Source organism: Hyposmocoma kahamanoa, unplaced genomic scaffold (assembly GCF_003589595.1).
Source record: "Hyposmocoma kahamanoa isolate Upper Pololo Valley unplaced genomic scaffold, ASM358959v1 116, whole genome shotgun sequence".
Taxonomy (NCBI): domain Eukaryota; kingdom Metazoa; phylum Arthropoda; class Insecta; order Lepidoptera; family Cosmopterigidae; genus Hyposmocoma; species Hyposmocoma kahamanoa.
This window is the reverse complement of record NW_020653391.1, coordinates 4179579-4207284: the sequence shown is the minus strand read 5'-3', so window position 1 is coordinate 4207284 and position 27706 is coordinate 4179579. Positions and strand designations below refer to the sequence as shown.

The 27706-nt window shown below is 35.9% G+C and overlaps 1 protein-coding gene across 3 annotated transcripts in view; it reads left to right on the top strand.

The window, feature by feature from the left end:
• LOC113239857 (A disintegrin and metalloproteinase with thrombospondin motifs 16) overlaps positions 1–27706 on the top strand; it is a 255368-nt gene that overhangs the window by 155554 nt on the left and 72108 nt on the right. For all 3 annotated transcript variants that reach the window (XM_026477008.1, XM_026477006.1, XM_026477007.1), the window contains exon 3: positions 21027–21542. In XM_026477008.1, the coding sequence (XP_026332793.1) occupies positions 21027–21542 (516 nt within the window). The remainder of the gene's footprint in view (positions 1–21026; positions 21543–27706) is intronic.

The window sequence follows — 27706 nt, the reverse complement described above, 5'->3', positions numbered from 1 at the left end:
TTTGACATAAAGCTGTAGTCACACTCCGATTGCATCGCCGTTACAGTCGCGATGCAGTCGCGCCGACTGCACCCAAATTGCTTTCCGATTGCATTCTCATTCTTGCATTATATTTTATAGTTGCTCCAGTAACTACACTTTGAGAATCAATTTACATTGCTGCGGAACGGAATGGAAGTGAATTTTTGTAGCGAAATTGCACATAGCATAATGAATTTTATGTCAATTGCGTAACGTATAAACTAGATACGTGACGATAGCTGCGAGAATTTGCTGCAAGACCCGTAACCTATTTTTTTGGCTCGTATCTTGTTCATACGTTACACATTTGACATAAAGTTCGTTATGCTATGTTTACAAGCGTACATTTAGGCTCAATATACATTGCTGCGGAACGGAATGGAAGCAAATTTTTGTCACGAAATTATACAGCATAATGAATTTAGTGCCAATTGTGTAACGTACTAGATACGTGAGCGGTTGCTGCCAAAATTTCCGAGACTGCGAAAATTTTCCGGGAGAGACGCGACCTGTTTTTTGGCTCGTATCTATTTTGTACGTTATCACAATTGTCATAAAGTTTATTATGCTATTGTTACAAACATTAGGTTCCATCCCATTCCGCAGCAATGTACATTGAGCCTTAGTTGTCCCGACCTTGAATATAATTATGGACACCTTAATTAAACCAATAACCTTTGTTCTCTTAAACAAATGGACAAATTATTATAATTCTAAATAAAAACGAGTGTGTATTGCACCAACACTAATATTACAGAAAGCTAATTGCCTTTATTGGGAATAATATTTGCATTAACGTGAGAATGGCATTGATCGTCTACTTTATTGGTACATATTGACGACCTTGGTAGCGTAGATTTTAGCACTCCACGCGCTAGTCGCGCGTGAGACGCTCAAACTTTTGGTTCCCGGTAGAATCAATGTAACAATTTTGTCCATATGTGACAATTTTAGCTGTCTAACTTGAATAGAATTTGATTTTTTATTTTGATCATTACATACATATGGAATTCGATAAAATACCTAGGAATTTAATTTTATTATTATTACATATTCTTATAATTACCTACTTATTCTTACAATAATGAACTATTGTGACACTTGGACGTGCATAAAAATATTCTTTATAACACACATGCACTTCCTACATTTAACAAATTTCATGCATTGCCTAAGACACGTTCGGCATTGCATAGCATACCTAGACTGACTATTTTAGACATTGTATAGAATGACTAGGTATTCTGTACAATCCCCGAATTATACACATTGCCGTTAACATACTAAATACATTATACAATACTAAAACCTATTTGCAATCACAAATGCAATTTACCCTTACTTATATCCACATTTGCTCAAGCACTTACATTTCAAATAGGTTATTTTAGAAGCGCTAGTTACCCTTTATTATGTATATTATTTAAAACTATAATTTTACTTAGAGTCGGTTTATTTTTGATTACAAATTATTAATTCCTGTCGTTGGGTTTGACTGAAAAGCAGCGCTGAAACTTTGCAGCACTTCACTGCTATGACAATAATGTCATGATTTGATTTTTTAATTTAATTTGTATTTGTGTTATATTAGCGAATAAATTGTTTATCTATCTATCTATTTCTTTTGTAGCGCGCCCATTTACAGCCCCGCACTAAGGAACCCTGTGTCGCGGGTGCCATGGACACACGAACTACACCCAAACATAAAAGAAGACCATGTTTCTTAATTATATAAATATTATTTAGGTAACTTTTCTTAATTATTTCCAGTCTGGGTCCACAAAGGCTATGTTTCTATTCGAATACTCATTGCAACAGGAAATTTCGAAAGTTGAAAAATTGTGAAGTTGTAATATTATTTAGTTTATGTACTATGTAATGTGTAATATTGAAAGTTGGTAGGACATTTTGGCAAGGTAAAGCTCGATATTTTACTATGACCCTGGATTTACATTTTAAAAAATCTACAACAATGCAAGCATTAAGCTTTTACTAAGTCTTACATATAGTATAATTTTTTTTAACTGGGGCCGTATGGGAAATTCAGAACTGGGACACTTTCTTAGGAACTATTAGGTCTTTTTTATGAAGACAAATTTGACATAGTAAACTTTTTGGTCAAGCGTGATTTGTCTATAGATAATCTCAGTACAAAAACCGTTCTCAAAAGTCATTCATCCCTTAGTTTGCCACCCTTAAAGTTCGAATGTTTTCAATATTTTCTTCAAATTTAAATCGGACGTCTACTGAGGTACCCTCTTTCCTACAAAACAAATCATCCAACTCGACTCACAAATGCCGAGTTATCGCGTAACATATATAAAAAAATGCAGTCGAATTGAGAACTTCCTTTTTTAAAGTCGGTTAAAAATGTCATTTGCAATAAAAAACGCTAAAGAAATGATAAAAATGAATAACATTGACCATTATTTTTTGATCGACTCGGCTTCTTCTGAATTTATCTTTCTTTTTTTTTACTTTTTATACTATTTTGTATCTTGTGTGTTATGTTTCAATTTTAAAAAAGAAAATACATTTATTTATAAATAAATAAATGTATTTTCTTTACAAGTCTTATGTGCATGTAATTTCACCAGCACCCTTACATATTTATGCTAACATTACTGCTAGGCGACAGAAATATGATGAAGTTTTTCACAAGAAGCTCTACTGCTGTTAAATTTAGCAGCAAACCGGGTTAAATTTATTCTAGCTGGTTGTGGTGCTAACGTTCAATATTCAAAAATTATTTTTGGTACCATGCTTATAGCGTTTGAGTCAACGATACTGTTTATATTATTTTTTAAACCGGAATAAGATAATCTCAATGTTATCGGGCTGGCTTTCGTTTTACGCGATTGCCTTGTATACCCATCTCTAAATGCAATCGACATATTTCCAGTGATTGTAAGTGCTATTTCGCAATATCCGAAGGTAGTTCATAAATTATTTATCTCGTGATCGAGTTACAAAATTCATTAGCTCATCTATTTCAAAACTAATCGGTACATACATCAGTATCAGAGTTGCATTATGACCATTATACAGCAATAATGGTTTCTCGTGATACTGTTTCATGTATTTTACTGTTACTTATATAATACTGTCAGAGTTTAAAAGAAATTAGGTGGTTTTTGTATGAAGACTTAGTTTGTTTTACAAAAAAAAAAGTTGTTTGTCATTTAGTGCCTCGAGGATAGTGTTTAAGCCAACAGTAATATTTTCCTTTTGTTTTTTTTTACTAAAGCTGAAGAAACTTCAGAAATAAGAGGTAATATTTAAAAACGTCTATACTATAATAACAATCATGTCCACTCCAATTTTCTGGTCTCGAGCTGTAGTACGAGTACCAAAACAATGAAATTAATCCGAGACACGCCCCAGAACGTTGATAGCACGACCAATTAAGAAAAATTCGTTTCCCAAATTTCTTTTTTTTTCCCAAATTTCCTACCGGGACATTCTTGTCTAGTGCCCATAGTATTAACTGTTGAGACACTAAGGTCATAATTTTTTTTTAATATTTAGTGACGGGACGAACAAGTCGTGTTCCTGTAATTTCACCAGCACCCCTTACCCTTCATTACCGAAACACATGCTGACATTACTCTTGGCGGCAGAAATAGGTAAGATGGCAGTACTACCCTGGACGAACTCTTTCACAAGGAGCTCTACTGCTACTAATGTCGTATACATTATGTTAATTAAAATATATATATTTTTTTAAATATCATGAGTTATAATAACTTCCAGACATCCTTTTTATCTTATATTTTGTATAATATGCCCAAAAGTAGCATATTGGCTTTATACGACTTTTCAGCAGTTCAACACACGGTTAAGTTTGCTGTGTTTCACATACGACTACATTATAGAATACACCTACATAACCCATCATTTCTTCATTGAAAGGTAACTTATAACGTGTTAAACAAATGTCCTATCCACCGAACAAATCATTTGCTTTTGTTTCGAACTCGCTTTCTAATCATTGTATAATTAAACCCATTCACATTTGAGGGTCTCGTTTGGAATGGTGTTAAAAGAAATTGTAATTCATTCACGAATTGAACACTTGGCACCTTTGATAGATTGTTTGCAAGGTTTAATGACCTCAGTGGTACAAAAAATACGTGCATTTAGTAGCAGTGAAAGAGTTCTTTCAGGGAAGTACTGCCACCTTACCTATTTCTGTCGTCAAGAGGTAATGTAAGCATTATTGCAGTCTGGTTTTGAAGAGTAATGGTGCCGTTAAAATTACAGGCACTCGAGACTTGAAAACTTTTCAAGCCATTAACGTCGACTTAGTAAGCGACGAAAAACAAATTTTACAGATAGGGTTTTTTTGAAATATTTACATGTAAATGGGATACTAAATTTACTTTTAAATATATAATATATGAATTTCGGAACCAATTGCGTAAAAGCTAAAGTTTGTTTTAAAACAATTTGCCTTTTTTGGCGCTTACAATATTTGTGTTACACTCGCGATTAAAACTATGCAACAAGGTGTGACACGTTTTTTACCGCTTTGTTTATAGTAAACGATGAAATTGTTGATTGCGCTAACAAGGGGTCGCTTACGTTATGATTTTTTAGTTTTGATTCTGTCAGTTACACTAAAATTAAAAAGAAATTGAGCTAGCGATAAATTTAGCTTTTGCTATGATTTCTGTTTGATGTAATTTTGGGGGGAATGTCGACACGTCCTTGTTCGTTATGGTTTATGATTATAATTTTTTTATAAAAAAAAAGACTTCAAAAGTTCATGGAATTACATCTATTTGCCAAGTTTTATTGAAATCGGTTACCGACAAATGCGCGAAACCGGATTCATCCCTTAGTTTGCCACCCTTAAATGTGGAATACTTTCTAATACGCTTTTTCCAAAAAAAGAATCACCGAAACCGGTTCACAAGTACACACAAAAAAATACAGTCGAATTAAAATCTCCTCCCTTTTTTTGGAAGTCGTTTAAAAATATCATTTGCAATAAAAAACGCTGCTTAGGTAAAAATGTCGTTAACGATAAGCCGGCTCATGGCTCGTTATGTCTCGGGGCGACGGGCGCAGTGGCAGTGGCCATCAGATCTTTGCAAATTTAAGCTTCCAGTGATACTGTTACTGTTACTTTAAAGGCTAAGTAGTGGAATACCCTGCCTGCAGACTTATTCGCCGCACGCTATAACTTGGATCTTTTCAAGGCGAGAGTGAACAGACCTTATTTAGGTGTGCACGCTACATCGTCGACCTTATCACCACTTACATCAAGTGAGATGGAAGTCAAGTGGGCGCTTTTTTTTTATAAAAGAATCGGGCACTGCCAAAACCCATCTTGAGGCATAAATTAAAACAAATCACAATTTTTTGTAGTTTCATCAGTACCCTAAGCGCGTTTGCGTATTGCATCCCATTCGTATTTGTTCCGAATCCGTGGCTATGCAAATCTAGAAAACTCGGATGCACTTGGGATGTCCTTTATGCATTAAGTCCAATTCGAATTCGATAAAATACGAATATTGCTTGTACACCTAGAGATAAAATGATCCTTGTGACATTTCTCGGACCGTTATTTCTCGGATTCGGAACTGCAGCTTGATTTTGATTGCCTCTTCCGATCGGAAACCGCGTCTTTTCCGACTCGAGGCGCATAATTGTGATTCACAACTGGCCGATCGGAAACTTTGACATTTCTAATCGGAACAATAGTTGATTTAACTCACAAATTAGAAAGATACAACAGGAATCATGTTGTTTGAATCAAAATTAGGACGCTGATACGAATCGGAAGTAGTGCTCAAACAATCTAAATCCTTTAGTACTGGAATGCTGTAATGCTTACTTTACTTCCTGGCGGTACAAATAGGTGAGGTGGCAATACTTTCCTGGATGTACTCTTTCACTGTACTGCTACTAAAAATATTATATATTATCATTATCAGTAGTTATTATTACTTAAGTTACGAAATTATACTATGCCCTGAAATAATTCGTGCTTTTATCACATGCGAGTTATGAAAATAACATGAACTACATGAAACAAATTACGTTAGATAATCATAAAAAGTAATCGATTAATTTCGTTCGTAACATCTTTTAAACTCATCATTTTGCAGATGTGACCTTATTACGCCATGGGTGTGAATTCATTTTTGTCAACAATTGATAATCATATATACTTTTAAACCTTCGCGTTGCTGACTGACTGACTGAGTCAGCCCGTGACCACGGCCATTGCAACCTGGCCGAAACGTCGGGAAATAGGTAGGTGTCAAAAATGCCTATTCCTATGTGAACGCGTTTATTCTCGTTTCCAAATGTTAGAACTGATGATTCGTTGTGGCAGTATTGTAAAGGACAACATAGTGTGTTGTAGAATTGCAAACCGTTAAATAGCGATATTTATTTTGTTTCTCATTGCTTGTATAGGCAAGTATTTGACCTCAAACTCGCCGGATGATAAGTGATGATATAGTCGAGGTTTGAACATGCTTGCCTAGAAGGTACATCCTCACTCTCGCCTTGAAAAGGCCTATGTTTATACGTTTTTAGACTTTCGCGTTGCAATATAATAACAATACAAAAAAGGATAAACATGATAATATCGATTAATAAGTATTTGCATACCTAGGTACCTATTAGTTCGAAGTTTCGACCAGGGTGCACTGGCCGTGGTCGGGATTAGTCAAATAATTTATTTGTATGTAAAAGTTTATAAACAACAATTTCAGTTTGTAGATTATTAGTAAAGCATAGGTTCCCAAACCTTTTGGGTGAGTCAACTTAGCTGCTTACTTAGGGCACACTTAGGCAAGATAAAAAAATTACAACGCCCACCACCACAAAAAATAATTGCAAACACAAACAAAAATCTATGTATGTAGTGTATTATACATAGATAATTCAGGTTTTTTTTGTCAAATGCGGTAGCATCCCTTGGACAACATCAACACCTCCAATTACTTCTCCCTCTAGGACTCTTCAAGGCCCACCAGGGCGCGGCAGGGACTATTTTGGGAAACTATGTTGTAAAGTATCAAGTGACGCCCTAGGGCATGGCATATTACCGAGAAATTTTTGTGATAATATAGATTAATAAAAAACCAACAACAAACAATTCCAATGCATGCTATAAATTGGGATTTAATATAGTTAATTTATAATAACATTACTATTTATACAATTTCAACATTACACACATTTTAAGATAAGAAAGGTAAATGCTTACAAAATAAAAATTAGGTAATACAACCTTAATTTTAGTAAGTAGATAATAATAATAACGTACACACTCATAGTCCCGCACTAGGGAAACCATCAATTGGTGGGCACGGGCTTCCTTCGAAAATTGAAAACATACTGACATCGAGCGTTTTTAGGTTTTCGCGATTGTTACACATATGAAATGAAACTATTTTGTAAATAAAAAAAAAAAACAAACCAATATACTTTGTCACGTATATTGGTTTGTTGGTTTTTTTAAAGGGTCTTTACACGCCCCGTTGTAGTCTTGGCGAAATTAAAAAGAAGGCCCGGTCCACCATTTTTATTGTAGAAGTAGAAACAGGAAAGGAGAAGGAAAGGCTGTAACAAAAGGCACAAACACAGATACAATACTATAACACACTCTCTAACTTAAATTACTTATGGATGAATATAAAGTACCTAGACACTTACCCGAAAAGTATTAGAATCCGTATTAGAATATAATATTGCTGCTTTATAAGCAGTTCGGTTCCGAAGAAAAGACGTGTCCTTCAAGGACACGTCTTCTCTTCGGGAATTTTGTAAGGAATGACGACGGAACGAAGCAAAGCCAGAATGACGAAGAAAAAGAATTAAAGAACGATTCAAAATTTCAAAAGTAAGTGGCCAGGAACCAGTGAAAAGGTGTGATGACGAAAGAGGTTGCATCGTCACACCAATGGTCACGGATGCAAGAGACAATAAAGTCATCAACCAGTTAGCTATGTCTAATATTACCTCCACTCGGTTACTGGTGCAGTTATATTTCAAATAACTACAATTTATAACAATCTACGAAACTATAGTGTAGTTCCTATCAGAGTTTAACAATGCAGACATTTAAAAACGTGATAATATTTCACTACAATTAATTTAATGCCATAGAATACAAGGTTGAAATTCAATTGTGTAGCTACAATTATTCTGGTCTAGTTATGGATTACCACGTTTACGAAACTCATTGCGTACTCGAATTAAAATAAAACGCGTTGAATTGTTATCGGTTTGATCTTTAAGATAAGCAATGCAGGGCTTGAAACAGATTTTATGTTGTATTTTTTTATTATTCACCTAAAACCAAGTAAAACGGCAATAATGCTGATTATTCTTCGATTTTCAAATCAAATATGCTCCAGGATACATAATTCGAGCCACCTCGGGTTTTTGCCTTAAAGGGCTAGAATATTAGTGTTATCATCGACAAAAAAGGTTTCCCCCGGTTTTGCACGTCCAAATTTCCAACAAGAACTTATGGAAAAGACATTTAATATACTAGTTTCAAAATTGCGTATATATATATACACTACGGCATCAGCTATTTATTAATTTGTTGCTTTTGGCAATCTTATAACAGGAATAATGTGCGTAACGTGTGAATAATGTGTTATTTTTTGTTTGTGGAATAAGAGCTGACAGGAGCATAATGTCATACTACTCTATTGAAAACTGGGCTATTACCGCACACCAATTTAATCTGATACTCCTAATGTATTTTATATTTATTTGCTAATAGACGTATTTATTATTTTTTTTTATATATTTAACTGCCTTCGTGGCCGAACGGTTACCATGCCGGATTGCCACGCGGAGGTTCCGGGTTCGATTCCCAGACTGGGAGAAATATTTGTATGGCCTACGTTTATTTCTCTCGTGAGTCTGGGTGTAATTTATGGTTTCCCTAGTGCTGGGCTATGAGTGTGTGCGTTATCTTATCGTTATATGTTTTTTTTATAATTTTTTTTTCAAATTTTTTCTAAAACCTTTTTACTTACTTTCATATTTTCCACACGGTTTTCAACATGATCATATTATTAGCAAATTTAGAACTTTGCTCTCGTTCGAGTTACTTGTGAGTATTTTGGCAAAAAACAAATCCAAGAGACAAGTAGTAGCACGTATTCTGTTACGAAACGTAAAGATTTATTATTAGATAACAAAGATACAAAGATATTCGGAACTCGTTGTGCAAGGTCGCCGTAGAAAGTCGCTTAATGCAATAAAAGTAACATATCTAGACGTTGTATTATTATTATACAATTGTAAAGTATTCTTGTAGAGTATAGAAAATTATCATCGAGGAAGCAAAACAAGTATACTAGGAAGACCTAGCTGGAAAGATAATCAACTAGTAATATAATTATTATAAATAAATATTAGACAACATCTCATACGTTGCTCCGATACCAAAGTAAGTAATTGAAACATTTGTGTTATGGAAATCGAAAACAACAACGGTATCGCAAACCCCCAGACCTGAGATAACAATATAATCAGAATATTAAGTTTTCTACATTTACCAGGCCGGAGTACCCGGAACCTCAGAAATGACGACATTACGAAAACTGGGTGTGTAAGCCACCTCGGAGGTAGTCGTAGTATTTCTAGAAAACACGACTTGTTTCTAATAGTAACTTAATTTGGTACTATTGTTATGAATTAAATTTTTTTGGGCTCCTTATATTTCCATAAATATTTAAATATACATTACGAAGAATCATATATTACGCTGTGACGGGACGAACAAGTCGTGCGCCTGGTGGTAAGCGACACACACGTCCACTACAGTTGCAGTGCCGTTTAGAGCTTTAAATCGCAAAGATCTGAGGGTCACTGCCACTGCGCCCGTCATTCTGAAACATAAGTTGAAAAGTTATATGTACCTGTAATTTCACCAGCAGCATTGTCCTTTAAAACTGGAACGCAGTAATGCTGATATTATTGCTTGGCGGCAGAAATAGGTAAGGTTGCAGATCTTCACTGGACGCACTCTTTCACACTGGAGCTCTACAGCTACTAGAAATTATTGGAAATGAAATTGTTTGTTCCGATGTAAGTCCGGTAAAGTTTTTTTTCAAACAAACCAAGGTTTCGGACCTTTTACAAGGTCCCTTGGTAACGGTTAACTGAGATAGCTCATTTAATTTGTTTGAAAAAATAATTAACCTACGATGTAGATCCGAAAAAGTAGTTTCACCTCTTGTTAAGTATTCTTGATTTAGAATTGTTTAGTCTAAAATATAGATGACCATAAATTTAATACATAAAAGAAATGCTTGGCCACAATCTCACCTGATGTTAAGCGACGATGCTACGCGTCTGCCTAAAAAATGTCTATTCACTCTAGCCTTGAATAGCCCCAAATTGTACTTTTCGCGAAACACAGATAGAGTATTCCATTCCTATGCCGTACGCATCAGAAAGAAGGAAGCAAAACGCTTAGTGCGAATGAGTGGTATATCAATGACACAAGGATGGAGTGTTCCGGACCTTCTAGTCGATTGAAGGAGGAACGGTGAGGGTGGAACTAAATTGAAAAGTTCCTGCGCACACTCCCCGAAATGTATCCGATAGAAAACCAACAAGCAGGCTTCTTTTCTACGATGGTCGAAGTTTAGCAGCTTCGACTCCACAGGAGAATTGTTGCTAATACGTCTCTTTACTCTTCAATATTTTAAAGACAAATATTTATATATGTATAGTTCGTTCATAAATGTATAAGTCACAGGCAACAGTGCAGACATTGGAATTGAACATTACATTATATACCATCACGCCTGTCTCCCACCGGGGCAGGTAAAGACTAAGGACCTTTACCTGCTACGGTCCTAACAAACCTGATTCGCCTCCACTCCCGTCAATCTCTTCATAACCCGGCCTTTTTAAGGACATCTGACATCTGATCGAGATTGTACGTCGAGGACTACCTCCGCGCATTGAAATTGAAATAGGATATGAAAGCCTCCAGATACTGAATCTCAAATAACCACTACAAATATTGGTTATACAACAAGCTTTCTCGATTATTTCCTAGTTTTCCCATACCTTAGTGCTATTGGAATCTAGATCACGAACAAAACACTTAGGCTCAAGCAGGAAGGAGTTATGTAACATGATTTAAAGGGCTGGGTAGTAAAATATCGTAGCTGTCTTTGATTTTGTGAAACAATATCTTTAGTTACGATCGACTCTGTTTAAAACAATGCGATTGTTGCACAAGGTTTAATGAACGGATTATTTGCGGAGTTAAAGCCAAAACTTAAAAGTTTAATTCACATAGTTTAATCGATTTTAAGAGATGCCTTTAGCGTTTGTAATTTATCTTTATTTTTGTCTTTAATTCTTTTAAAATTTACTTCATTTTTAACAGCGCCCTTATACTTTAAAATCGGAACGCACTAATGCTGACGTTACTGCTTGGCGGCAGGAATAGGTAAGGTGGCAGTACTTCCCTGGACGAATTCTTTTACAAGGAGCTCTGTTGCTCAAACATACCTACGTATTTTTGAACACTTCCGTATTTTTTCATATTATTTCAATTATTTCATAGTATTATTATTCATTCATAATTCATCCGGTGATTCCCTCATTTCATATTTCATCAGCTGTATTTATAATTGTAAGCGGATAGCAGTCGCAAAGGGTTGTACTGATAATGTTATTTTAAGTACTGTATTGAATAAATAAATAAATAAATAAATGACTAAACAATGTGACGGCCGCAATAGTTCAACAATGAGCACGCACTATGGGTGCTTGTTGAGAAAAATTTAAAGCATCAATTTAGAAAACAAATGTACATTGGTCCTGTTTCAGAAATTGGCCTATTTATGAAACATTTTTTCTAAATTAGTCCTGTTTTAGAAATTGGTCGATTTAGAAAATATTTTTTTTAAGTTGGCCCAGTCCTGGTTGTTCTGGATAGTGTCCTCGGAAATTCATTACTATAGTACTCATAGTACAAGGAATTCCCAAGCGAGATCATGTAAATTGATAGAATTTTCTGGCATATGTCGTTCATATAATGTCCATAGACACAACACAGTTGCTTCTTATTTCCTAATGCGTGCGGCAAAGGAATGGAAGATAATTTTTACGCCTTTACGCTATACCAAATAACATATAGTATTCATATAGATTGTTTGTGAATATTATCAATCAATATTAATCTTCTAACGCATTAGCAACAAATGCGATTACAAATTCTAGGTTATGGACCTGACCCAAACCAATTACGCGAGCTTTTGGTATGTAAATCATATACAAATATTTGCACATAATGTTTGATTGTTTCACTAATACCTATTATGAAATCATTTCAAAATTTCATATATTAAAAACATAATAACACCAGTCGATGACAAAGAAGATAGTGTCATTGTAGTTCAGCAATATATATATATATGACAGACACATGCGACTTGTCAACTTATGTCTCAGGGTGACGGGCGCAGTGGCAGTGCCCCAGTGAAGCTTACCATCAGGCGCACGACTTGTTCGTCCCGTCACTTGATATTATGTATAAAAAAATACCCTTCGAAACCGGAACGCAGTAATGCTTACATTACGGCTTCGCGGCAGAAATAGGTAAGGTGGCAGTGTAATTGACGAACTCTTTCTTGTCGCCGATTATAATCTGGTTATAACATAAACCATTGATAATACGAGTTATTAAAAATATTTTATAATAGTTTAAAATTTGTCCGGTGACCAGAAAAAAAATACATTATGACTTAAAGTAAAGCAAGGTCAACAAACTTGTATTTCCAATATCGGAATCACGTCAATAAACTTGTAGGCTACGGGACCTGCTATTTATATACTTAAAAGCATGCTCTGTACATAAATTGTATATAATTTATGACCGTTGACTTATGTAAAGAACCTTGGCAAGGCTGCATTGTGTACATACTCGTATGTACACTATGTACATTGTTTACTTTGTAAAGGACGAATCGATTTATCTATTAAGATTTTGTTTATATACACAATAGATTACTTGTTTTTTTTATATCTGAGTGTAAAATATAGTTCCTCTTTCTAAATACTAGTCAAGGTCAAAGTCAAGTAATAATTTATTCCATAGGTAAAATTTTACACTTGAAAACGGTATTTTTTAAGCTACTGCTCATTCACTACGCTGACCTCCCTGAGAAGAACAAGCAAGAATCTCTAGGGATTGCTCTTTTCAAATAAACGTCAATGCTGTAGAATACATTTTGAATCATATTTGTGAGGAATCTAGACTCACATTGTCTTTCCATACATCTTTATCTAATACATAGTCTACAATTTTGTAATATGACTTTTCAATTAAAACACTTTAATGTGCGTTTTAAACTTAGGAAATGGTAACTTATTTTAGGCTCCGGAATCTTATTGTAAAAACGTATACAGTTCCCCATAAAACAATGGTTTACCTTAGTTAAACGAAAACGTGGTACTATGCGTTTGGACTTAGTTCTTAATCTACTAAAATAAAAAATGTCCTAAATTATTTTATTAATGTCACATCTGCAAAATGACAACTTTTTAGGAGAGAGTCTTAACGATTCTACAAACGACATTAGTAAATAACTTTTTATGCTTAAATAGGAGACAGGAGGATATAATGTAGTACGTATTATATTTTTGCCTTTCATGTGAAGCACTTTTGACGTATGATCACATCACATGTGGCTTTATTAACCTTTGTGGGTACGAATTATCACATTGAAACGACAATCCCGTTAGGCGTCGTAGAGATTTTGGTACTGTAGCGTCCTAAAGTCACACGGTATCTCTAGAACGCCTCTGTTATTCACCATTTTTAAGAAATTTTAAATTTAGAATAAAAATTTATATAACATTCTTTTTTAACAAAACGTTAGGGACACCGCATGTCTCTAGAACGCGTGACAGGATATTTCTGAAGGCCGTACCTGAAGCTGTGATATTTATCACAAAAAATTGTCCAATTCACAAATTTGAAAAATTTTATTATATCTTGTGGAAAAAATTCATTTTATATAATTGTATGGCAATATATGAATATACCTCTATATATAGAATATATAACTAAAAATGGTGTAGTAAGTATATTTCTTTACTGACCCATCTGTACAAGTCACTCTTGTGTCTGTAATCATTAGTCAAGGTAGAGGTTACACCCTTGATAATAAAAGCGCTTTTATCACTTGAAATTTATAAAAAGAATACGAACTACACGAAAGAAATTATGTATATTATGTGAAATTTTTTAACTCTTATATTTAAGTATAAATAATTTCAGTAAAGAGTACTAACAACCTCAAAAGTCATTCATCCCCTAGTTTGCCACCCTTAGAGGTGGAATATTTTCTTCAAATTTAAATGGGACCACTTCTGAGGTACCCCTTATCCAACAAAAGAAATCATCAAAATCGGTTCACAAAGTTATCGCGTAACATGCATACAAAAAAAAATAGAGTCTAATAATTGAGAACCTTCCTTCCTTCCTTGAGAATTCTTGTATTGATTTAAGAAATCATTCTGTTAAATCATCTTCGTCGTAACAGAAACCTACTCTTTTCATTCTAAACTAAATTATAGTCTAATTAGAAAATATAATCCGCCTTTCATTAATCGCGTTGCATAATATTTAGAACAGACTCGAGGCCGTATAAACAATATTATACAATACTTACTTATTTGAGTACAAATTCATATTTGCGGTGGGAACAGATTTAACAGTCGCTTCGTTCATTAATAAATTCAAATAGTATTCAACAGAAGCTCGTTTCTCGGCGGTAAAAATAAATTTGTAGTACACAGAGTAAAAATGTTCAGTCTACATGCACTAGTCACGACCGCTCGCAGCACGCTTAATACCGGCAATTCATTTCATAATTTAATTTTTTAATAATATGTTAATACCCTTAACATACCCAGAAATCTTTACTTATATTAAACATTTCAAATATTTATATTTCTCATCCCTTTACTTGACTTTATAAAAAGAATATTAAAAAATCTACCGTTAGTAAAATTTTATTATTATATATATTATAGACATTCGTCAGTTAATAAATTGTAAGGTTGAAAACCGATTGACAGCAACATTTAATATAATGGACCAATTCTTTTTTCTGAGAGCGAATGTAAACGTGTCTTTTTCGGCTTGTGTTTATTACAATGATACTAGGTCAAATGACAGTGTAATTGCTGCGTACGCTATGTAAGTGACGTAGGATACAATTTTCAACATAAAATTTTGACAGTTTGTATGTCGTAGGTGTGGTCCGCAATATCCCTATAATTATATAGTGTTTGTAAACTTTTCTTTTTTGCCGTGTACATTGCATTGATATAGTACAGTATAACGATAGACAATTCTTCCCACTGACTTCCGGATTGTACGGAATGCCGCTAATAATGAGATACTTGACCTTATAGCTGGTTATCTGGTTGATGCTTGTTTTGGTTAGGTTAGGTTTGATTTGCTGATAACGGGATAACGGCATGGATTTAAAGAGCTAATGTGGATGAAAAGGTTGATATCGACGTAGGTAATTATCTCAACCTGATTGAGGACATGCTTAAAACCAAGGCGTTAGTACTGAGTATTAACTAGAATAGAGTTGAGGAAGCGAAACTGATACCAATTTCGCACCATTGATATAATAAGGCCACATCTGTAAAATGAATACTTTTCAGGACAGAGAATTGAAGATTCTGCGAACGAAATTAGTAGATAACTTTTTATGCATGAGTAGGAATGATAATATTTCATATAGTGATAAAAGCATTTTTGATGTAAAAGCATTTTATATGTGGCTTTATTAGGATACGATTGATGTCATGAACGTAATAATAGTAATTTATTTGTATCAAAAGTTGTAAAATAGGAAATATATTTTTTCATGGACGCAACGTGCTTTGTCAAAGCATTTTGACACGCAAATGATGTATGTATGATTAGTAAATTAAATCTGGAATTGATTCCATTTTATATATAATAAATTTGTCTAACGAAATAAAACTATAATTAATCATGAAATTAAGGACGGTAAACACTTCAACAGATTAAAAAAACATATTGATTTATTCATTTATATAATCTTGTTTTGAAATGTGAAATGTTTTTCTTATAACAGACTTAATTTTAGTATAAATTCGAACATCATACTTTTGTTACTAATAATCATCATATATTACAAGAACTTCTATGAGCGTTATTAGAGTTCTCACAATGCTTCTTCACAAAAATAAATAAACATAGTTTTTTTAAACATCGATTTGCATCAGCTGAATTGCGTGGCATCGCTGATTGCTTTAATACATCTTTTGGGCAACAAAGGCCATATTAAAATTAGTACAATTTCGCAGTCAAGGCCATAATAGAAAATCGTAATAACGTAGTTTTCTCTGTTTGCAATGCCTTTAAGTGTCAACACAAACAAATTTTTTAATCCTTTCATGAATCCTCTCAACGTAAAACCAGTTTAGTGCTTGGTTCATAGTTGTGCATGGAAACTTGAGCCTGTTTCCATCTATAATTATTAACATAGTGACCTGAAGTGACCTGAGTGAACTTTGCAACCCTGTTAGGAGATAATTATGGTGTGTATGTATTTAAATATCGGACCCAAGGGGAAATTAATGCCCGTCTTCCATTGCGAAAGAGTGCGTGTAAGGGAGTAAAGTAGTTTAGTAATTCCTCTAAAAAGAGTTTCACTGAAAAGAGGTATTTGCTTTCCAATAGCCAAATTAATTGCCAAAGTACCTGAGAACCCTTTGGTAGCATATCGTTATGAGTCTGGTCTTTACCCTAAGTTGTTCTAAAATTTATTTATCGGTCCTTAAAACTTTTTATGCTTAAATAGTATTTCTTGCGGTCAGATGAAGAACTAATGTAACTACGGTAAATATCCTAATTATACGGTATCTTTTCTTTAGAAGTCCAGTAAACTCGGTAAAATCACGAGAGATTAGAAATCGTACTTTGGTTTATAATAAGGCCACATCTGCAAAATGCCAAGTTTTCACGAGGCCCATCACCCTGAGAAAAGTCCCATGTGCTTGTAATTTCACCAGCACCCTTACCCTTCAAAACCGAAACGCAATTATGTGATTAGATTATTGTTTGGCTGTAGAAATAGGTAAGGTGGCAGTATTTCCTTGGACAAACTCTTTCACAAAGAACTCTGCATTTAATAATAAGTGCATGCACAACAGTGACGTCTACAGTCGGGTTGGTACATTAAAAAAGACCTAGCCTAAAGTAGGTCAAGTTAGACTTTTCGTGTAAATAACCAATTTTGTTAAAGGTAACCCAGGAAATATAAAACGCGTTACAAATCTTAAAATGCGAGGTTATATATACGTTGACGATCAAGGTTTACAACATTGTCCAGTTGACATTCATACTTATACATATATGTACATAGGTGTCTGTATGTACTGCTTTACGGTTGTTGATTAAGGAATTAGCCCTCGGGGTTTGGTCGTAATTTTTTGCCGTATGGATGGTTAAATTATGACTACAAGCCGGTGCCTGCGACTTGATCTGTGTGTTTAAAAATTTCAAGTAGCTGTACGTTACTAATTTTCATACTTTTATTGGTTCTCCATACAAACTTTTATCTCCTATTTCTCTCGAGGAGAGTATCAATTCGATCGATTATTCCCGGCATTTGTGAAAAGATTTTGGCATTCTTTTTTTATTGGAAAAAGACTACCTCAGTTGGTACAGTTGGAACATTGGTTCCATTTAAATTTGAAGAGAATATTCTACCTCTAAGGGTAGCAAAATAGGAGATGAATCCGGTAACGGATTTCAATAAAACTTGGCAAATGGATGTAATTCCACGAACTTGTGAGGTCGGTTTTTTGTGAAAAATACTATACTTTTTGTGACAAAAAGTAGACTATGTCATTCATTAAGCTCCATCTATCTCTGAATCAAAATTCATCAGTATTGGTTCAGCTGTTTAGACGTGACAACGTAACAAACAGAACTACTTTCGCATTTGTAATATTAGTTTGTAGTTTGGATGGTGTAGTTTTAAATACTTTTTTTAAATGACGACCTCGATGCCCTAGCGGTTAGCACTGTGGGCGCTGGATGAGAAGGTTCCGGGTTCAATCCCCGGTAAAACCAGGGCGCTCTCGGTAGATTGAGTACGTAGTGTCTGGGTAGTAGTGGTAGTAAATTAAATTTAGTAGCAGTAGAGCTCCTTGTGAAAAATTCGTCCAGGGAAGTACTGCCACCTTACCTATTTCAGTAATGTCAGCATTACTGTGTTTCGGTTTGGAAGGGTAAAGGTGCTGGTCAAATTACAGGCACATGGGACTTGTCATCTTATGTCTCAGGGTGACGGGCGCAGCGGCAGTGCCCCTCAGATCTTTGCGATTTAGAGCTCTGAGTCGCACTGCAACTGTTATGGACAGGCGTGTAGCTTATCTTCAAGCGCTTGTTCTTTTCCACCTTAACAATACATTTTATTTTAATTAAACTAAGTAACATCGCACAGTTAAATTGCGAGGCGGAAGACTGGTGCCTAAACTACGCCAACCTAGTTTGGGCACCAGTCTTCCGCCTCACCTGTACTATTATAGGTCACCCAGGTGTCCACCACCGGATCTCAATGATACAACATTATGATGTTATTACTATTACTATTGTAGGGAGACTAATTATTTATTGTTTTGAGAAAAGGTAGTATGAGAACATGGTACCGATGACATCCGCTATAATGGTAGCTTCTGTGATACTCATTACTGTTCTGCGTTGTGATTGTATTTTTGAATAAATAATTATTAATTAATTCATTATTATTATTCCTTATTTACTTTTCCAATTGAACTTTTGACTTTATGAATAGTAGAAAAATATTTGTTCTCGACTTTTTAGTTAACAGTTTTTACTTGTGCTCATAAATTAGCATTAGTCTCTATAAATTAGAAAACAATGTTCGATATCTCCAATGAACACTACTGCAACTTAATTTTTGGACCTGTTCTGTTTTTATTTTGTTTTCGTTTCTTTATTTTTGTTTCACAAAATTCGTTGTTTTGTTTTTTGTTTTTCTTTTTTTCGTAAAATTCGAGTAGCTAGTGAATAAATAAGGCTGTTTAAAAAAAATACAGAAAATGACCTGTAGCAGTAGAGCTCCTTGTGAAAGAATTCGTCCAGGGAAGTACTACCACCTTACCTATTTCTGCCACCAAGCAGTAATGTCAGCATTACTGTTATCCGGTTTGGAAGGGTAAAGGTGCTGGTGAAATTACAGGTACATAGGACTTGTCAACTTATGTCTCAGGGTGACGGGCGCAGTGGTAGTGCCCTTCAAATCTTTGCAATTTAAAGCTCTGAGTGGCACTGTAACTGATATGGACAGGCGTGTAGCTTGCCGTCAGGCGCACGACTTGTTCGTCCCGTCACTTGATGTTATAAAAAAATGACCAAAAATAAAAAAGGCGTAGGGTTCCTTGGAAGTACCGTGATATCGTCTCATTTTATCACAAGAAATATTTTACCGTTTGTCAAGTTAAATAATAAACAAACCTCCTTGCACACATACTCAAACACGCAACACGCGTACACGCAAAGCTGTCACCGTGCGCACCCAAATATCCATCATGGCCCACCGTTAGTACCCACTAAAGTATACTTTTGTGACAAAGAGATTTTGTCTTTAAAGTAGGCAGTCACGAATGCTATTAAAACAAAAGTCACTGGTTTATTTCATCCGGGTACCTGCACAGCTATATCCTGCTTCACTTAGAAATAATCAAGAAAAATGCTGTACTTACTCGTATTTAGAAAGCCAAATTATTTTGCAGTAATTTAAACAATTGATTCGCCTTGTGAAAGAGTCCATCCAGGGAAGTGCTGCCACTATACCTATTTCTGCCGCGAAGCAGTAATGAAAACTTCGTTCCGGTTTTGAAAGATGAGGGTGCTGTTGATTACTAATAAACTTTAGACATATGGGCCTTGTCAACTTTATGTCTCAGGATAACAGGTGTAGTGGCAGTGCCTAAAAATTCACATTCTAGCTACTGCTCGTTCACTATGCTGACTTCCCTGAGAAGAACGAGCAAGAAACTTTAGGGATTTCTTCGGGACTCTTTTCAAATAAACTTAAATGCTCTGAAATACACTTTGAATTAAAATTTGTGTGGAACCTAGATACATGTCATCTTTCCATACATCTTTATCTAACACGTAGTTTTCAATTTTGTAATATGACTTTTCAATCAAAATATTTTTAATGTAGTTTTTAAACCTAGGAAATGATAATTTTAATATATGCTCCGGAACCTTATTGTAAAAACGTATACAGTTCCCTATAATCGTTTACCCCGGTTAAACGAAATTGTGGTACCTTGAGCTTGGACTTAGCTCTAAGGCTAATATTATGGATAACTTCTTTCTTATTGAAATTATGTATATGTTTACGGGCATATTAAATATTTGAGTAAACGTACTATGATGCCACAGTCATGATACCAGTCTCCATAAACGTTTCTTCTCTTAGGTTTGTCCTTTACCACCAGGCGTTCAACCCGTCATATCCCTGTCTACCGACCCGAGAGATAGGGAGTTCCGGTGAGACTATGGTGTAAGACCAGGGTACGGCGGGCGGGCCATGCCCTCCACCAGTGATATGTCTTCACGGGCGTCTCTGGCGGACCCGGACTTGGGTATGGCCTCGCCGGAGTTTGTAGTTAGTTGTAGGTATGCGTGCACCCAGGGCAGCCCTTTCAAGGCACTAGCCTTTTGACCACCGGAACAAGTCTGAGTAAACGGGCTGATCTGGAGTCAGGACCCTGATTGATAAGGTCGCTGTGACTTGCTTGCACAGGTTATTGTGCCCTTCCCATATAACCAAGAGGTTGATAAAGAGGGGCAAATATGCGACTGTTCGTCCCGTTCCGTCAGTTATGCAATTTATTATAGTCACGCAGTTCCTTTTTTTGTGTATTTATTTATTAACATTTTTCTTTCCTCTTTCCAGATTCATGAGCACATGACACCAGCTGAACTACGACACGTCTTCCACGTTGACCATCACTCTCAGGTCCCAGAATACCATCTCGTCCACTTAAACCACCATTTATCCAGGCGGAATATCCCTTCAAGCCACCAATCAAATAGCCACCATGCTAACAGCGGCAAAGTACCGCACGAAAAGTTCCAGAAAACTCAAAAAAATTGGAAAACTACGCCGCCATCTTTGCTGAATGACGAAATGTTCGTCAAAGCGAAAGAGTATATTAAAGATGTAGATATAATAGGTGATCTTAATAATACAGTGAGTGTTAATTTCGGTGCTAATTCAAGTGAAGTAAGTGATAGTGCGAGTAGTGAAAGTGATGATGTGCATAGGATAGATTTGGAGGCTTTTGGGAAGCAAATGCAGTTGAATTTGAAAAAACAGGAAGGGCTGTTTAAGAAAGAAGGTCTAAAAATGTGGAGGACGATGACGAACGATTCACAGCCCCATGGCGTCGATTATGAAGAGATGGAAACGGTGAGTTGCTTTTGCTTACTTATACCACGTGTTTAGCAACACCTTTTTGAGTAATATTGCATTATGGTTTCAAAAACCAACAGAAATTTGATAAATGTAATGAATTAAGTGGAAAGAAAAAATTAAAATTGTCCATTCGAACCAATTTCGGACAAAATCCATATTTCATGCTTAAATGGCCTTTGTTTGCGTAGTGGGTACCAAAAGTTCTTTTTGCTTTAGTGATCGATCACAGAACAGATTTTTTTAAACTTTTTCTATTCGGTTTATCAGACTACAATTTTTGACAAATTCACGTATTTTCTTTTAAATTTTATTGATTTTATTTCTTCTGGGGCTTACACGTATTTTCTTCTCGTGTCTGAGTTTTGTCATCTCGCTTTCATCGTTTAAAACGTTCTATTATAAACATAACACCCAGTTACCCATAATCTCTATATCGCTCGAGTCTGATGCCATCTGTACATTCTCCCATAAGATAACCATCGCTTTTCCCATTTGTTGTCTTAGAAAATTATTCCATAAAGTTCTTATTGTATTTCAATCTCACACTTTATATTGTTGACTTTACGTGACTTCGAGAAAGAAAGGTCTTGAAAAACTAAAACAATTTTATGATACTTTTGCTATCAAGGTGAATATTAATGAGAGAGAGGTCGATGGATGTTATTACTTCAGATTGCATACTAATTTGATGCGTCTGAAATATTTTATATTGTTTATACGGAGTATATCAAAATATACATAAATTATGCGTGATTGTTTAATCACTTAACAGATGTTAAGTAATCATTGATTTAGTGGATAAGTAGATTAGAATCAAACCTATTTTTTGACGAAGAAACCAACCCTTCCCCGGTAGGTGTATCTCAAAGCTTAAAGCGTTTGGTGGGCTATCGTTTTGTTTGCAAAATGTCAAAGTACTTGCAGCTTTACTAATACAAGTGTAAACGTTCTTCTTGCTTCTGCTGGAAGTTCTCTATCGATCCGCATCATTCTAGATTTTTCTCCCGCCATGTGTCTTCCTTCCGCATTTCCATGTTTTTTTATGATAACAAGTGACGGAACGAACAAGTCGTGCTCCTGGTAGTAAGCGACACGCCTGTTTATACCAGTTGCAGCGCCGCTCAGAGCTTTAAATCGCAAAGTATAGTTTATAGTCTAAAGGCGCTGTCTTCAAACGTTTAACAGAATCCTTGATCTATGAAACTATAGTTTATCGTAGATAGATGTACGAAGTAGTTCAATTAACAATTGACTATAAAGTACATAATAATATGCACATGTTCACATTTATTCCCATGTGATAACTTGCCATATGTTACGCTAACAATCAGCTGAGAAAAGCGAAAACGAATGCATGTCTTCGTTCGGAAATTGACTCTATCTATGTGTATCATTTTAATTCACATAGTCGGATTTAGTTAGTGATCTTTTGTATGAATAACATTCACGTGGCTCCCAAGTCAGACGAGGACCACATGCAATGACCTCGGTGACCCAAAGGTTTGCGCTATGTGCGGTGGACACACAGTTTGGTTCCTGGTGGAAAATGAACTTTTGTAAATTGGTTCTGATCTGGATATACTGGTGCTCACAGTACTGGGTAATTTTTTACTTTGAGATAATTGGTGTAGCTGTTTAGTACATTATTATAATTATAATAAACCTGCTTTATCACCTAACTCAGATTTCATTGACCTTTTTACATCTCCAGGTCTTCTGCAAATATGCACTCGTCAAATGACGATGCAGCTCGTTCAAGTATCTTGTTTAGCAGTGATTTCTTTGAATTTAATTAGTCCTTGCCTTAATAACATCCACATAGGTTCCAAGGTCCGATGAGGACAATCGCATATGTGCGGGGAAAATTACTCAAAGTTACACAGATACATGTTATGGACAAGCGTGTCGTTTACCACCAGGCGCGTGACTTGTTCATCTCGTCCCTAGCTATCATAAAAAACAATACAGTGTCATCCTAGTTACACAAGTTAGGTAGATTTGTTGTAAGCCTTCGTAGCTATTACAATTATACTCTTTTTAAGTAGAGCAGTTTCACATGCTCTAGTTGTCAGTCGATCAGAATGGCGCACCTGTGTGCCTAATGGAAATAAATTAGGGTGACGCTTAACAAAAAGTGAAGCATGTCACATATATTCATAGATGGCGCTACGGCCAAGTCATTAAAAAAAACAAAGATCTGCAACAAGCACATAGAAACATTCGTTAGGCCTGCTGGTTCGTTCCGTAGCTCAGTTGGGAGAGGGTCAGGCACGGTAGCACAGATTGGAGGGGCCCGAGATGGAAGGCTCGTCTGGTGTTCGGCGAGACTTACATTTGGAGTTGGGGATCGATGTGTCTCCATTCTCGGGGAGAGGCTACGTTGGGTGCGGCCAGCTGCTGGTAGAAGCGCAGACGAGCAATAGCATACCTATACCCCCACCTACAGTGGAGACGAGAAACACCCCGCGGGTTTGGTGCGATCGGGCTGCTCCCCTTCTGGGTTCACCCCAGTCCCACATACCTCGTAAAAAAGTCAGGCACGGCATTCTGAAGGCTCTGGTTCAAATCACGCCTTATCGAAGGAATTTATCTTAGTATTCGATCTTTGTATTAATATATAACAAACTAGTGGAGTAATTTCACAAAAAATCATTGAATATCATCATAATGATGACATTATATATCACATATATCACTATGCGTGTGTATTGATTCGTTTTGCCCGTAAAATTTTATTTTCTCGAAGATGTCTCAATCTAAGATGCCTTCCAAATGCATCTCTGTGTCAACTACGCGAACCGATTGTTCTCTTGGTGTCGCAAAAAAGCGTAACACCCGTTTTGATGTGAGTGAAAGCTGTTCCCACGCTGTCTTATCTAACCGTGAAGTTAGATTATGCGCGCAAAACTCTGGGCTACCAGGTTTTCCCTGTTCGATGGGTTATTTCTTATAGAAACTTATCACGCCTCGCTTTTATGGGGTTAAACAGAGACTATGTTTCGAGACGTCTTTCGTCTTCATCACTTACATCCATTATGGTCACAGCTTGTTTTAGGAACTTTGACCTGGCCTTTTTAAGGACATCTTCATCTGATCAAGATATGTACGTCGAAGTGTAAGCTCACCTCACGTTTCTGCCCACGGTTGCTCTCTAAATTTGTACCGTCCATCTCGCTTGACGATGAAGTCAAGGATGGGGCAATCACACCTAAATAATGCTTATTCACTTTCGCCTTTAAAAGGCCCAAGTTACAACTCTCAGGGAAGTCTGCAGGCAAGGAATTCCACTCCATAGCCGTTCGCCATATAAATGTTGAAGTGTGGTGCAAATTTTTGGAATATCGACAACGGACCCCAGCCTACGAGTCTCCCGATGATGAAAAAGAAAAGTTTACAAGAAAAAGTTGCTTCCTAAAATACCGGCTGTATATTCTTCTCATTCTGTACCTTATTCGAATCTCATTGCGACCCCCTCATTGGCTTATTTGGCTCCATATTTGTATACTCAAAATTCTTGACACATAGGATCACTTAGATCCGAAAATTAGTTTTATTTCCTATGTGTGACAATCGCAAAAACCCAAGAACTCGATACAAATAATTCATTAAACCACTTCTAACTTCAAAGAATTTTCTGTCACAGTGTGTTCTAAAGTATATTGATAGTTAGACAATGTAGCCAGCCTTGAATAAACCAATAATTTAATAGTTAAGGCTATCGATTGATAAATCGAAGATATTAAATGACTTATTCTAGACATCGTTACAAAATATTTCAAAGTAGTATTTAGTACCGATATTTTCTAAAAGACGTACTTAGTGGTTACTTGTCATTATACTGTTGGCATTCGGCACAATAACTTCTATTGTTTTATGTCGTTCAGTTTTCAAAAGCTAATAATACTGCAAGAAATCAACAGAAAACTGAATAATGCTTTAACTGTCTATTTTGAAAGTCAGCCTGACCTTCGGAGTGAAATAATAATAACGCTGTGTGCGTTATACTCAACATAGGGAAACCCTGTGTCGCGGATACCATGAACCCACACATAGACAACCACAAATTACACCCAAACTCACGAGAGAAATAAATTTAGGCCATACAAATATTTCTCTCGGCCCGGGAATCGAACCTGGGACCTCTGCGTGGCAGTAATGTCATCAAGTCATGGTAACCGTTCGGGTACATAGGCAGTTCAATAAGGGTATTGGATTTGACCCTTCGAAAATCTTTTATGTTTAAATTTTTGAAGCCCACCAATGGGTTTCAATCATCCCTATAGGATTTAAAATTTCACATTGAAGGTCAGGGTCGATTTCATTATTAAGTTTTTTTTTCAAATATCCAGTGAGGGGATGAACAAGTAGTGCGCCTGGTGGTACGCGACTCATCTATCCATAACAGTTGCAGCATTGAGTAGCAACTCAAATCTTTAAATCGTAAAGATCTGAAGGTCGCTCAGACATAAACTGCATTGTTATCCTTCAAAACCGGAACACAGTAATGCTCACATTACTACTTTGCGGCAGAAATAGATAAGGTATCAGTACTTCCCTTTTTTTACGTGGGGAAATCCTCATGGATATCTCTCTGCTGCGGGGGCAACAGAGAGATCATGTCGGACTCCTATCGACTAAAACCCCACGGTGTTCCGTCCCTGCACCTTTTGTCGGGACTACCGGAACGCTTTCGCACTCTTCCGCGGTCCCGACGGCGCTGGCACTCGGCCGAGGGCCCCTTCCCGTTGAGGTGGAGCTGGAGAAACATCACTCCATTCAACACTTACAGGGGCACGCAGGAACACCGCGAGCGCCACCTCGGGATCTATACATTACGGGCGGCGGACGCCTCCGCGTCCACCGCCAAAACCCCTGTTATGGGGGATGAAGGAGGGCATGATAGTGCCTCCTCGGACGCCCTGCTCTCCTGCGGCGGATTGGAAGAAGGGTGGTAGCCTCCCTCTCCCGCTCCGCAGCTTCCTTCTGCGACATTACGTGTTCGCAGACGGACGAACTCGTTCACAAGGCGCTCTACTCTCTCTATATAGAATATCTTATAAGAATTTGTTAAATTATTACCCAGGAATGTATCCTTGATAACTATTAAACAATAACCGTAACTGGCAATTCAATCTCTTGTTAATCGGTTAACTGACAAAACGCCAATAGTTGTCGTATCAGTAAATAGAATTAATTTAATTTCCAAGTGTAAGAGTTTATAATAGTAGTTTAACGGATCGAAGGAATTTTTTTAAGTGAGTAAGTTCGATATTTGTATTAATAATTATAACAAACTAGTGGAGTGATTTCACAAAAAATTATTGAATATCAATTCAGTAAAAATTCTCTAGAATTCTCTGGTAGCTGTAAAGGTATTAACTGGGCGACGAAATACTTTCATAGATTTTTAATAGATGGCGCTACGGCTAAAAAGTCGTTGAAAACCAAATACAATGATCCGACAACAAGCAATTACAAAAATTCGTGAGGTCCGCTGGTTCGTTCCGTGGCTTAGTTGGCATAGTGTCTGGCATGGTTTGCTAGGAGACGTCGGTTCAAATCCGATCGGATCGAAGGAATTTTTTTTAAGTGTTCGATGTTTGTATTAATAATTATAACAAACTAGTGGAGTAATTTCACAAAAAAGAAAATTCAAAAAATTGAATATCATTTCAATGAAAATTTAATAGTTTAACTTTGTGACATAATATGTCAGTATTAATAATTAAATTATAACAATAATACTCGTATTTAAATACATTAATTTTGATTACAGGAAATTCCCTAGTTTGAAAGCAAAATAATCAAATTGTTCTTACACTAAGAAATAGACATTTGAAATACCAAAAAAATTTAACAATCTCAATTAATCAATAAAAAACCCCCATGTTCACTTGAAAGTACAACTTGTATCCATATTATTACACTCTAATTCAGCTATGTTAAAATATGAACAGCCAAACCGAAAACGGCTTCACAATGATTTATGTTTGTAGTAAAGAGATCGTTTTGTAATAAATCGATGGTTTAAAATTGATCGTTAAATGACATAACCTGTTTTAACTGGGTCGAAATTCTTAACACGTTCAGTGTCCAAACTATACGAATGGACACTAAAATTGAGGTTTCTCAGGAATCTTTTAACGTTTAATTACTAT